The sequence below is a fragment of the Macaca nemestrina genome, chromosome 10 (assembly GCF_043159975.1).
Source record: "Macaca nemestrina isolate mMacNem1 chromosome 10, mMacNem.hap1, whole genome shotgun sequence".
In the NCBI taxonomy this organism is placed as follows: domain Eukaryota; kingdom Metazoa; phylum Chordata; class Mammalia; order Primates; family Cercopithecidae; genus Macaca; species Macaca nemestrina.
The window spans coordinates 31,517,630-31,531,844 of record NC_092134.1 but is presented as its reverse complement, the minus strand read 5'-3'; the positions used below and the strand labels follow the sequence as shown (position 1 = coordinate 31,531,844).

At 36.1% G+C, this 14,215-nt stretch overlaps 1 protein-coding gene across 7 annotated transcripts in view; it reads left to right on the top strand.

The window, feature by feature from the left end:
- Window positions 1–14,215, top strand: part of LOC105493834 (myosin binding protein C1) — a 99,910-nt gene that overhangs the window by 49,820 nt on the left and 35,875 nt on the right. For all 7 annotated transcript variants that reach the window (XM_071071247.1, XM_071071244.1, XM_071071245.1 and 4 more), the window contains 7 exons: window positions 1,697–1,829; window positions 3,787–3,911; window positions 5,065–5,170; window positions 6,152–6,318; window positions 8,116–8,278; window positions 9,562–9,668; window positions 9,998–10,131. In XM_071071247.1, the coding sequence (XP_070927348.1) occupies window positions 1,697–1,829; window positions 3,787–3,911; window positions 5,065–5,170; window positions 6,152–6,318; window positions 8,116–8,278; window positions 9,562–9,668; window positions 9,998–10,131 (935 nt within the window). The remainder of the gene's footprint in view (window positions 1–1,696; window positions 1,830–3,786; window positions 3,912–5,064; window positions 5,171–6,151; window positions 6,319–8,115; window positions 8,279–9,561; window positions 9,669–9,997; window positions 10,132–14,215) is intronic.

Here is a 14,215-nt window from a genome sequence, read left to right as displayed (position 1 = left end):
ATGGTTAGCAAAATGTTTTGTAAAACCAATAAGCAGCTCCGTGGGGGTCTGAAATGGGTCCAGTTTGTTGTGGTCTGAAATGCCTTTTTAAAGTGGAAATTTTAAAGAAAGATGAAGGAATGCATTTTACACTGACCATGAGCTCTTCGAAGCTTCCTGTACTTAGTCATTATTGGTTATGGGTTTTATGACACATCAGGTTAGTAATATATCAATCCTATTATTATTATTTTGTTAATGTTCAAATAGAATTTAAAGATTTTTACCACCTCTTTAAAAAAATCTGACCTTTATTTCTGATCTTCCTGGAAACTGGTTGAGAAATGACCACAGAGAAATGTAGAAGGGTGTATTTTTTTAGTTTATGGAGTTCAGCCATTCCCACTATCCCAGAACTCTTGGTGTTGTATTTTTGAGAGGTGTGTGCATGCTACAGGGGAGAGCCAGCTGACATCTTTTTTCCCCAGGCTGAACTTTGTTATTGTTATCACTTAGCTCTGAATTCATCTCTTAAGATGTGTGGTAGATAGCTTTTTTAAAAGCTAGGGTTTATTTTAACTTGTTAAAATATGGGACAGCAAGCTTACCTAAACAATAGTATAATAAGGTTGGAATGATGGAAATACAAGTATGACAACATGAAGCATTTCACATTTGTATTTTCCAAACTGCTAAATGAAAATGATTATCTTTTAAAAACCTGGAAAAAAAAACTTATTAAATTAAAGAAGTTAACTCTCTTTATTTAGGACCTTTCAAAGACAACTTTTTTTTTTTTTTAATTGCTGTGTTCTATGTTATTTAAAATCTTTGGAAATCCTGGGTTCCTACAAGTATGTGCAAGGGGTGTTTTTAAAATGCCACTATTTGGGCAAGTTACCACAATATAAAAAAACTTTGGTAAGCCTACTGTTTCAATTAGTCAAAGACATTCGATTTAATACGAATCACTGAATTTATCTTATAAATTCTATTATTTAAAAAACCATCTGTGACATACAAGAAGTGCAGAAATAAGGCCAATGACACTAACAGTAATTGTGCTGGAAGAATAAGCATGTTCTTTTATTTTTATTTTTTTGAAACAGGGTCGCATTCTGTCACCCAGGCTGGAGTGTGCAGTGGCATGATCTCAGCTCACTGCGACCTCTGCCTACCAGATTCAAGTGACTTTCGTGCCTCAGCCTCCTGAGTAGCTGGAATTACAGGCACGCACCACCACACCCCGCTAATTTTTGTATTTTTAGAAGAGACACGGTTTCCCCATGTTGGCCAGGCTGGTTTCGATCTCCTGGCCTCAAGTGATCTGCCCGCCTCAGCCTTCCAAAGTGTTGGGATTACAGGCGTGAGCCACCATGCCCAGCCCCAGCATGTTTTTAAAGTTCACTTTCATTTGGACGTTTTATAGTGCACATTCCCTGAAGAATTAGGGCATTTTTAAAGCTTCTTCAATGATTCTTTTCTCATGTTTCTTCCAGAAACGTGTGGATTCTCTTTTCAATTTAAACCATCTTATTGTATATAAGTCAACACAGTGTTCGAAATATAAAGGATAATTTGGAAGCTTTCTGATTTTTTTCTTCTTTGAGTTTCATTTTTTCATTTGTTTTTAGGTTCTCCTACATGTATTGACTACTTAAATTCATAGCATATGTATACATATATTAACATACTTTTGTTTCTTCTATTCTATCAGCTTTCGCAAAAATTCTTGATCCTGCATATCAGGTTGACAAAGGAGGCAGAGTGAGGTTTATGGTGGAGCTGGCAGATCCAAAGTTGGAGGTGAAATGGTATAAAAATGGTCAAGAAATTCGACCCAGTACCAAGTAAGTGGGCTTTGCAAAAATCAGTGATAGCTCTACAGTAAATTAATCAAATAGTAGTTTGACCTACTTTTCTGAGAATAAAAGGATATTTAGTTATATTTTCATAATACAAAATCATATGGAGAGAGAGTAAACATTTAAGTCACACTTTACTTATTATGGAAACATGATAGTTCTATGTAAACTAAACCTTGTTTTATGTTTAATTCTGTAAAACTAAAGTGTTTTCCAATTATGGTTTTGTGTTGCTACAGGTTATATGTGATTATTTCAGAGTATTGCCAAATTTCTCCCAATTTTAAAAAATAAAATTGAAAAATAACTTGCAATCCATATTTGATATGCCACCTGAGAATCACATCTTATAATTAGATGACTTTTGCTTTTCCAAAATAACAACTATATTTAATAATGGGTGAATACCTTCTATTTTCAATTCAAGTACTGTTCTGAGCACTTGCAATATTGCATCTAAAAGGAACTCTTTAATGTTGAGATAAAACAAAATGTGGGTCTAAGCCTGTGTTTTATTATTTTTTGGCCTTCTTGCAAATGGAGACAGACTAAAGACAGACTAATCCCTGACGTCTGATGGTATCTCCAGTCTATTATAAAACTACTTTACAGAGATCCTCCTCAGTCTGAGAGATTTTCAACTCCAATATATTTTTTTAGGTTAACAGGAGCCACGTGTACATTTATAAAAGACGTTAATCCTGGAAAGCTGTTACTTCTGGAGTACAATTAGGTGGCTTCCAATTCTTAATGTGGTCATGCCACAAGAGTGACTTTGTGATGATAACATTTATATCTGGTGTAAAAATCTCTTGAAGATGGCCTGAATTTACCAAAAACATAATTTTAATTGGTTATCTTCGTGTAGAAGATATTTTTAAATATCTTGTTCTTGAAGGCTTCAATTTGAGAAATTCCCAAAGCAGTTATTTTCTAGTCTATTTTAATCCCATAATGTGCTCCTCCATAATACAGATCACAGATAATTACATTTTACAATCTTCTTGGCTTCTAGTTTGTTTCCAAATACTCGCATTCTTTCTTAGTAGATGTAACTGTATGGTAGCACCAGTTCTTAAGCTCATCTAAGAGAACATCACATTCGACAGAACTGCTGCGTGTGTTTGTGATTGTATCACATTATTTCTTAAATTGTATAATCATTTATTCACCCAAGAGAATCTACTATACCACTGGGATAGGCAATGAATAGATCTTATTCATACATCAATGAATAAGATCAAGTCTCTACCCACCTATAAAGCACATGAATTGGTCAGTTAAAGAATGTACAGAGTTAAAAATCTCACACCCTCAGCTAACTCTATCTTCCAACAGTGGGTTAAAAAAATTAAATAGCAAATATGTGAGTACTGATTTTTATTTGAAATAAAAACCTTATGTAAAAGAAAATTATAATGAAATTAAATAGTATCTATAAATATGCTTATATATTACACATTATAAAGATAAAAATTGTTTTTCTTTTTTGGTTTGATGTTGAACTGTGTAAGATATGATACCTAAAGAGCAGATCAAAATTATATCCCTGCTGGGCACAATGGCTCATGCCTATAATCCCAACACTTTGGGAGGCTGAGGCAGGAACGCTTGAACCCAGGAGTTCGAGATCAGCCTGTGTAAGATGGTGAGACTCAGTCTTACAAAAAATAAATTAGCTGGGCCTAATGGCCCACACCTGTGGTCCCAGCCACACGGGAGGCTGAGGCAGGAGGATCACTTGAGCCCAGGATGTCAAGGCTCCAATTAGCTATGTTTGCACCACTGCACTCCTGCCTGTGCAACAGAGCAAGACCCTGTCTCAAGAAATAGATCCTTGACTTTCAAACATTATCAAATTATAAGCCAAATTTGCTGGAAATAAAGAAAAGAATAAAATCACTTTCACAGACTCTGTTTATTTTCCTCCTATTCAAAACAGATACATCTTTGAACACAAAGGATGCCAGAGAATCCTGTTTATCAATAACTGTCAGATGACAGATGATTCAGAGTATTATGTGACAGCCGGTGATGAGAAATGTTCCACTGAGCTCTTCGTAAGAGGTAAAAATGAAATCTCTTATTGTGGTCACCAGAGCTGTTGGCTCCTTCTCCCAGGGGTAATGGTCAAAGTGAAAGCAACTGAGGCTCCTCTACACTGGCAGCTATTATGGATCCTAATGAGTCTTCTGGTTTGTTGAAGACTAGAACAGCAGAGGGGAGAAAGGAAACCTGCTGAGTACAAATGCCTCAAGATTTTGACTCAAGTCAAGCACTATTTTGCAAAAATAATTATTCTAGTTATAGCTTTGGAACCCAACAGATTTTACTGGATAATCCCTGTTTCACACACTCAATTGATCACACATAGGTTTCTCTTGAAACCAGCATCATTAATAAGTGGTTGGCACCAAGCACGCTGAAAATTATCATTTACTAAGACATTGTGAAAAGAGCTGGAGGGTGTGAATGAAGCCATGTCTTCCTTATTTTCTTTATGAGGCCTTCTGATTACAGACAACTCTGAGATCTCTGTCATTCATCTGGAACTAGGATCAAAGATTTGAGTTTTATATATTCTCCTTCATCAGAAATGTCTAACACTTAGTATCTTCTTTGCTAAAAGAATAATATTTGATATATGTTTTGTTTGTTCTTGAAAGCAATAATTTATTTGACTTGGAGAGTTATGAAAAAATTGGGAGAATTTACCCAGGGTTGCCTACTATTTATTTTGCCAAGAACAGACATTGAAAAAAAAAAAAAGAAAGAAAACTCACAGCCAGGCATAGTGGCTCATGTCTGTAATACTAGTACTTTGGGAGGCCGAGGCACGTGGTCACTTGAGGTCAGGAGTTCAAGACCAGCTTGGTCAATGTGATAAAATCCCATCTCTACTAAAAATACAAAAATTAGTTGGGTGTTGTGGCGGGCACCTGTAATCCCAGCTACTCAGGAGGCTGAGGCAGGAGAATCACTTGAACCCGGGAGGTGGAGGTTGCATTGAGCCAAGATCATGCCACTGCACCCCAGCCTGGACAACAGAGTGAGACTCTGTCTCAAAACAAGAACAAAAACAAAAAACTCACTTACTGTTATCACCATATCAACCATAGATGTTGCTTTCTTACTGTTGGTTTTTCATCTGTGAACAAATCAGGGTTCATGGGATAGCCTTTGGATATTTAATGATTCTGATTTCCCCTTTTTGTACTAGAGCCTCCAATTATGGTGACCAAACAGCTGGAAGATACAACTGCTTATTGTGGGGAGAGAGTGGAATTAGAATGTGAGGTGTCTGAAGATGATGCCAATGTAAAATGGTAAATAGCCTTAATGAAGTCTGTCCATTTTTAATAGGCAAAAAAAAAAAAAAAAAAAAAAATTGGACCTTCATAGTTGATAGGACAGGAAGACAAATAGCTTTTAAACCTTTGAAAAGAATCTCCACCTCATTTGAGTTAGTAGAGATGATAAATAAAAGTATACTAACATACTGGGGTTTTTCCACTCGTAAGACTGAAAACAGAACCAGAGATATATGTGAGCAGGCATGTAGGGATGTGGGTACTTACTACTAAGTGGATGATTCAAGTTGTCCCAAATCTGTTTGACCCCAAGGCTATGGATGCTCTTAACCTTTGTAGCAGGCTTCCTCTCACTATGCCATATTGGCAAGTTACATGAAAAAACATATTTTCTTTTTATGTAACCCCTAGTCACTTTATCCTCATAGTACCTCAGGGAAAAACCATTTAGACTGAGAATCACCAATTGCTTCCAGAAACAAGAGCTTATTTGTTTTGCTTAGGTGGGGAGTGTTTTCTCAGGTTCCTTGTGAGTAACCTTAAAATTAAAAACTAGAAATTTTAAATCTTAAAATGAAATGTTATATTGAAAGGTACAGTAAATTACACAGCAGGATTTGTAGTTATTGGTATGGTGTAGATTGTTCATTCTAATAGAGAATCATAGTTATCTTTAAAGTGCATTAAATGATATTCTTACTAGTGTGTTTCAAGAGCCTCCGTGTGGGTAATATCCACTCTCAGCAGTTGCACCTGATTCATCTTGAGTGAGAACAGGTGGCTCGTGTTCTTTTAACACAATTTTGTAGACAGTATTTGTTACATTATGAATCTACTGATGGATACAGAGATTGATTCGTACATTTTTTAATTCAACAAATAGTTCTTGTGTGTCTCATATCTGCCAGAAATTCTTCAGGATATTGCAACAAGCAAGATCGACAACGTATTTTTCCTGAAGGATCTTTTATAAATATTTTTAATATTTTAATTCAGGTTTAAGAATGGTGAAGAGATTATCCCTGGTCCAAAATCAAGATACCGAATTAGAGTTGAGGGTAAGAAACACTTCTTGATCATAGAGGGAGCAACAAAGGCTGATTCTGCAGAATATTCAGTAATGACTACAGGAGGACAATCATCTGCTAAACTTACTGTTGACTGTAAGTAAGACTTCTTTAGATGTCTTCTAAGTGGGCTTACTAATGATGGTTGTGTTAATTTGGTTTTAGAAAAGTTTCTATTTGATTTCTATTTGCAGTGATTTTAAGTATGTAAAATGGATTTCATTCTAGCTAAGTGTCTATGTCAGATCAGTCAGGGTCTTTGAGGAAGGAACCACGACTCAATTTAATAGTAGAGCACCAGTATTAGGAAGAAAGTATAAAAATCACCTGCCAGAAAAGTTATAATTCCAAGACCATATAAATAGGGGATAAATACTTAGATATTATGTCATATCCTGATAATGTTAGCTAGCTATTCATCAAATAAACATTCAACACTCTGCAATTACACTTGACGTGAGAAGAAAGTAATTCAAACCAAAAGGGTTCAGTTGAGAAGACTGTAAGAGCTCATTTCCTAGTAGGCTTCAGAGGTATGAGAGAATTAACATACTTCCCTCAATGCCCTCTACTCCTAGTCAGTTAGCAATGGCAGAATCTTTCCCAATTTGCCATAAAAATTAAAACAGCAAATATCTCAAGATGATGTCACAAACAGAGTAGAAATCTTACTTCCGTATCTATTGCTTAGTCCAGTTGCAGTTCATATAATCATTGAATTATTCAGGATCAATCCCAATCCATTCCTTATGCTTTATGGAACTGTGGTCATTTTAGTTTAGCATCAAGAAGTCTTTCAGCCATAGACAGATCCTTATCTGATATTTGTATCCATTTAAAGCAATTACAATCTGTTCTGCTATGATGTAACATGAGCATTTCTAAAAATAATTATGCTATGCAAAGTCATGCAATAAAAACCATAGGGTTTGTAGGGGAAATGGGATTATGGGTACAACACTCAAGAATTTTGTTGGTTTATTAGTCCGTTCTCATGCTGCTAATAAAGACATACCCATGACTGGGTAATTTATAAAGGAAAAAGGTTCAATTGACTCACAGTTCCGCATGGCTGGGGAGACCTCAGGAAACTTACAATCATGGCAGAAGGGAAAGCAAATATGTCCTTCTTCACATGGCGGCAGCAAGGAGAAGTGCCAAGCAAAAGGAGCAAAAGTCCCTTATAAAACTGTCAGATCTCATGAGAACTCACTCACTATCATGAGAACAGCATCATGGGGGTAACCGCCCTCATGATTCAATTACCTCCCACTGGGTCCCTCCCATGACATGTGAGGATTACAATTCAAGATGAGATTTGGGTGGGGGCACAGCCAAACCATATCAGTCAATGACATGTTTTTTAAAATATAATAACCTAATTAAAAGTAGTAGCACAGTTTTACACATGCTAAATGGTTGATAAATATTATAACAAATATGGCACTTAATGTTGAAAAAGACCTGAGATTTGCTTATAGAACTAATGCTGGAAGTGTTGTGGCTTGTGAACTGTTGTGAAGCAGTAGAAAGAGGATTATTCAAAATGTGATGAGTAGTTGTGACCTCCGATGTAAATGGGTGTGGCTTATATCACATGGATGAACTGAGGTAGCTGATATATGTTTGAGGTGTGAGTCTGCAGATTTTGTGCATTCCTTGCTGGCTCGTTTCAGCTGGATGCAATTTTCTGCATTCACCTAGTTTTTCTAAGAAATGAAATTGTACATAATCAAATGTGAAATTATCCCGTAATATATTAATTGCATTGGTACAACTTCTCACTTTCAAAACACACATTGTAGTAGAGCTCACTATACCGTTGTGAAATGCCGCCATCTTGGCCTGTCGGGAGTTTGGGCTTGCATTTGTGATGGTCTATCATTTCTACAGTGAAACCTCTGAAGATTTTGACACCTCTGACTGATCAGACTGTAAATCTTGGAAAAGAAATCTGCCTGAAGTGTGAAATCTCTGAAAACATAACAGGAAAATGGACTAAAAATGGCCTACCTGTTCAGGAAAGTGACCGTCTAAAGGTGGTTCACAAGGGAAGGTAAGTGAGTCAGGTGACCCACAAATGAGGTTTGGTCCCTTTTCTACTTTCTCCGTTTTCTAATTACATATTTGGTGAGGGTGTTTGAAGGGTAGCCATAGGGAGATCATCTATTCCTGATTCTTTGCTTCCAACTAGCAAGAAGGTGTGATTTCTCTGTTGTACACCATGTCCTACTCATAATCCTGTATCTGTACCTCACACTACAGTACTTTGTCTATTCAAAATCCATTGACCCTTTTTCCATCTAAACATGAAGTTAGAGGCCAGGCACCATGGCTGATGCCTATAGTCCCAACACTTTGGGAGGCCGAGGCAGACGGATCACTTGAGCTCAGAAGTTCAAGAGCTCCTGGGCTATGTGGCAAAACCTTGTCTCTACAAAAAACACAAAAACTAGCCAGGCGTGGTGGCCTAGTAGGTGTGGTGGCCTACTTGGGAGGTGGGAGGATGGCTTGAGCCCAGTAGGGGGAGGTTGAAGTGAGCTGAGATCACACCACTGCATTCCAGCCTGGGAAATAGAATGAGAGACCCTGTCTCTAAAATAAATAATCAACATGAATTTAGAGGAAAAATACTGAATTCTAATTGAGGACCTGATCAAATGGATTAACTATGTCTAACCAATAAGTGTCACAATGCCTTCCCACAAATCTTTATTTGTGTAGGGGGCATAATATCCTAGAATCTGGCAAAGATCTAAGGCAAGAGTTTAACTTTGAATTCATGGGCTTTTAGGATATCATAAATGAACTTTAGGAAGCCCCATAACTCCTGTGAAATTGTGAGAAAATTCTGTGTATATAAAAATACATACTTTTTACACAGAAAGGATTCAGAGTGTCCATTAGAGATCCACTGGTTTGTGACCCCAATAAAGTTAAGAGCTGTTGTTCTTAGGGTTTGGAATATAAAGCCAAAATCAAGATTATTCTTGGCAATCTCTTGAATCTTAAAGTATAGCACTATTGATATGTTCTATTTTAGCCTTTTTAAAGCTATGAGATTAAAAAAAAGAATAATAGACTCTGCATATACAATAAGCAGATTGTATTTGTGGAGATAATTCCTTATAGTCCAAAATAAAGATTTAATTTGAATCAATAAATAGGATAATTAAGGCTTCTCCTTCATTCTCTCTCTCTTTCTCTCTCTCTCTCTTTCTTCCTCTCTCTCCTGCACTACAGAAGTTAATCAGATAAAGGCCAAGTGTCTTTTCAGTTTGGGTCATATATAAACTAGATCTTTGCAGTCTTAGAAATACATTTTCCTTGTTTCCTTAGGATACACAAGTTAGTGATAGCCAATGCCCTCATTGAAGATGAAGGTGATTATGTATTTGCACCTGATGCCTACAATGTTACTCTGCCTGCCAAAGTTCGTGTTATTGGTGAGTAGATAAAATAAGTCATTACATAGTTGTGTTCTTTTTTGTTTGCTTTTGCTTACCATGGAATTATAATATATTCAAAACTAAGTGACATTTAAGGAAAAATACATCCATTGGTATTAATCACCAATCAGAAAGATTGGTGACTTATACCAACACCTTACAATAAAATGGTTTTGCAAGGTGCCGGGCACCAACTATCTTGACCTCTCTTATATTCTTTTTGATCAGATAAAATATTGGTTACTACCATCATACAGCCAAACATTAGTGCAGATATTCACACAGAAATGACCGTCTGATAACAAAGACTATGCTGAATATTCTAGATCCTCCTAAGATCATCCTGGATGGTCTTGATGCTGACAATACAGTGACAGTGATTGCAGGAAACAAGCTTCGTCTTGAGATCCCCATCAGTGGAGAACCACCTCCTAAAGCCATTTGGAGCCGGGCAGATAAGGTTTGTTTTATGCTTGCACACAGTTACATGCACACACACATATGCATACACACTGCCTACCCCACCCCTTGCCCTCCATTAGTCAGATGAAGGGAGAAAACGCATAAATGTACAGCAGTACAGTACAGTTGTAATTCCTTTGAAAAAGAGAGATGACTGATTTTCAGGTAAATCTGATCATCATTCATTGACTTCTCATATTTCTGACTATTATGTAGCAAAGCATGTTTTGATGCACAGTGAAGAAAGCCTCATTTTTATTCTAATTGAAATTGGGGGGATGAAAAAGGAAATGAATTATTAAATAAATGAACAAAGTCACTTTGGATAGTAATAAGTACAAGAAGATAATAAAAGAGAATGATACAATTACAAATGACTGCATAGTCAATGGCAGCCTCTGTGAAGAACAAGGAACCCGTTATGCGAAGATCAAAGAGAAGAGATTTCCATATGGAGGCAATTATAAGTGCAAAGGCCAAGGGGAGAGAATGAGCCTGATGTGTTGGAGGAACAGAAGGAGAGCCAGCATGTCTGGGGCAAAGTGAATGATGGGGAGAAAGACAAGTGAGGGTGAAATGGTGGAGTAGTGCCAGCTCATGTGTGACTCTGTGGCTTTCTACAAAAATAAAAGCAAAAAAAAAAAAAGTTACATTTAAAAAGAAGACATGAGGCCGGGTGCAGTGGCTCACACCTGCAATCCCAGCACTTTGGGAGGCTGAGGCAGGCAGACCACCTGAAGCCAGGAGTTCCAGACCAGCCTGAGCCTACATGGAGAAACCCCATCTCTACTAAAAATACAAAAAAATTAACCAAATATGGTGGTGCTTGCCTCTAATTCCAGCTACTCTGGAGACTGAGACACAGAAATCGCTTGAACCCAGGAGGCAGAGGTTACAGTGAGCCGAGATTGCGCCACTGCACTCCAGCTAGATGACAGAGCGAGACTCTATCTCAAAAATATTTTTTAATGTTAAAAATAAAATAAAATAATAAAAAGCAGAGTGAGACTTCTACTTTCAACCATAATTGAATAACAGGAACCAGATTTACTTACTCACTTGAAATAACCACCAAAACAGACAAAATATATGAGCAATGGGTTTCAAGACACTGGACATCAGATCGTGAAAGACAGTGACTATGAAATATGATAAACAAATGAAGTGAGCCCTATAATTGCCTCAAGCTTATTGCCATAAAAGAGTATCCAGGCAGTGGCACAAGAAAGAAAAAGCTGGACAGAACCCAGTGGACTCCCTAAGTTTAGGACTCCCATTGCACAAGGACACCAAGGCAGCTAGAGTTCATAGGATACATACTATGCATACTGGAGGAGAGAGCTGCACAGAGAGTCCCCCTGAAGCTCGGCAGAGGATCACGCTCAAGTATTCAGCAAAGATCAGTGTACATTTATGAGGAAACTACCCAAGATTCAAGAAAGGAATATCTGAAAGGATTAAAGAGAAGTGGACTGGCACTCACACAAGGCCAATAGTAGTGCCTGTTCCTCCTAGCTAGACGTGAAAACCTCATCATTCACAGTGCATTGAGTAGAGTACTCGGGAAAGCCTTGCCCCGGTTGCAGGAATAATTAACCCTAGACTGAGTACTGTCATGGACCCACCTAATAAGTCATAAAAACAAGCCTAAAAGATTCAATCAATTTCCAAATAATTTAATTGCATTTCAAAACAAAGCTCAAGATTTATATAGGAATACAAAAATATCAAGCACCCAACATGGCAAAATTAGCAATGTTCTGCCATCCAGTCAAACATGGTAGAGAAATAAGCAGGAAAACACAGCTCAAAATGAGGAGGAAAGTCAGTTACAGCCAACTCAGATCTCACATGTAAATTAGATTTAGCAGTCAAGCATATGAAAATAGTTGTTTTAACTGTATTCCATATGTTCAAAAAGTTAGGTGGAGAAATGTTAAGCTCTTCATTTGAATTAAATAGAGAAAATTAAGTGAAAAAAGTGAAATGAAATGGAAAATATAAAAAGATCCAAATCAAATCACCTACAGATGAAAACTAAAATGTCTCAGATAAAAAATATGTAGATGGAATTAATGGCTAATTAGACATTGCAGGTGAATTTGGAGACATAGCAATAGAAATGATCCAAAATGAAGTGCAAGAGAAAAAGTCCAAAATAATTTAAAGAATCAGTTAGACTTCCAATTTTCATTCTGGCATGTAATCAACTTAGAAGTTGCCACTCTATCCTAACAACAAGTAAAAAGCTGGACAATCTGAAAAATTAGCAACTCCTCTTAGATATGTCAGAGAATTGAAGATACAGGGCAAGCTGCTGAAAAGTGAGAGTGGAGTGACACACTGAAAGTGTTCGGAGTGAAAACCCACTAACCTAGAATTCTGTACCCTCTGAAATTCTCTCTCAAAAGTGAAGGAGAAATAAAGACTTTCTCAGACAAACAAAGAGGGAATTTGTTGCCAATGGATCTGTCTTGCCAAAAATGTTAAAATATGTTCTTCAGAAAAAAGGAAAATAATATAGGTCAGAAACTCAGATCTACATAAAAAGAAAGAGTATAAGATAATGAATAAGTGAAGGTAAAATAAACTTTATTTTTCATTTTTCATACTCTCAGTTGATCTAACCAATAACATTTTGTTCAAAATGATAAAAGCAACAATGTATTCCATTAGGTATACTTATATAATTATATTTATGTATTTTTATATATAAGTGAAATGAATGACAGCAATAATACAAAAAATGGGAGAGAGGAATTAGGGACATTTCATTATTTTAAAGTACGTGCACTACTTGTGAACCACTGTAGTGTTGTTTGAAAGTGGAGTTGGGTTAATTGTAAATATATATTGTAAACTAGGGAAACCACTTAAAAAAGTTTAAAAAAGAGGAAGTAAAATTAATATGCTAATAAAGGAGAGAAAATGAAATCACATAGAATACTTAATTAAAACCACAAAAGGCAGAAAAAAATGTAGAAGACAATAATAGGAACAAAGAAGAAGGGCGACCAATAGAAAATAATAACAAATATGACAGATACTGATCCAGCAATACCAATATTTACTTTAAATGTCAGTGGTCCAATATACAAATTAAAAGCCCAAGATTGTCAGAGTAGAGCAAAAACATGACCCAAAGATATGTTGACTATAAGAAACCCACTTTAAATATAAAGTTGCATCCCTGAAAGTATAGGGATGGAGAGAGACATACTGTGCTAAGACTAAACAAAAGAAAGTATGAGTAACTATATTAACTTCAGACAAAGCAAACTACAAAGCAAAGAAATTTATCTGGACTAAAAAGGAGCATTACATAATGATAAATGGGTCAATACTCCAAGAAGGCCTAATAATCCTTAACATGTATGCACCTAGAGTCTCAAAATATATGAGACAAAAACTGATAGAACGGCAATGAAAAATAGAGGCATTCATTATTACAGTTGGAGACTCTGACATCCCTCTATCAGAAATGGGCAGATTCAGCAGACAGAACATCAGTAAGGACATAGCTGAATTCAACAGCACTATCAATCTATTATGTATAACTAACATCTATAGATTACTCCATCCAATAGCAGCAGATCACCCATTCTTTTCAAGAACACATAGCATATTGACCAAAATAGAACACATTCTAGGCCATAAAAACACCTTAACAAATTTTTTAAAATAGAAGTCATACAATATCTGCTGTCAGGGACAATTTAATTAAACTAAAAATAAATAAATCACAGAAGTGAAACCAAAAATCAGTAAGTAACAGAAAAATAGCCGAAAATCCCTCAAATTCCTGAAGATTAAACAACACACTTCAAAAAAGAAATCTTAAAAGAAAATTTAAAATATATTGAATTAAATGAAAATGAAAATACAACATATCAAAATGTTTAGGTTGCAGCAAAAGCAGTGCTTAAAGGGAAATTAATAGCAATGATTGCATATATTTAAAAATAAGAAAGACCTAAAACCAGTAATCAAAGTTTCCATGTTAGAAAACAAGAGAAAGAAGAGTAAATTAAATTCAAAGTAAGCAGATAAAAGACATGATACAAATTAGTGCAGAAATAAAT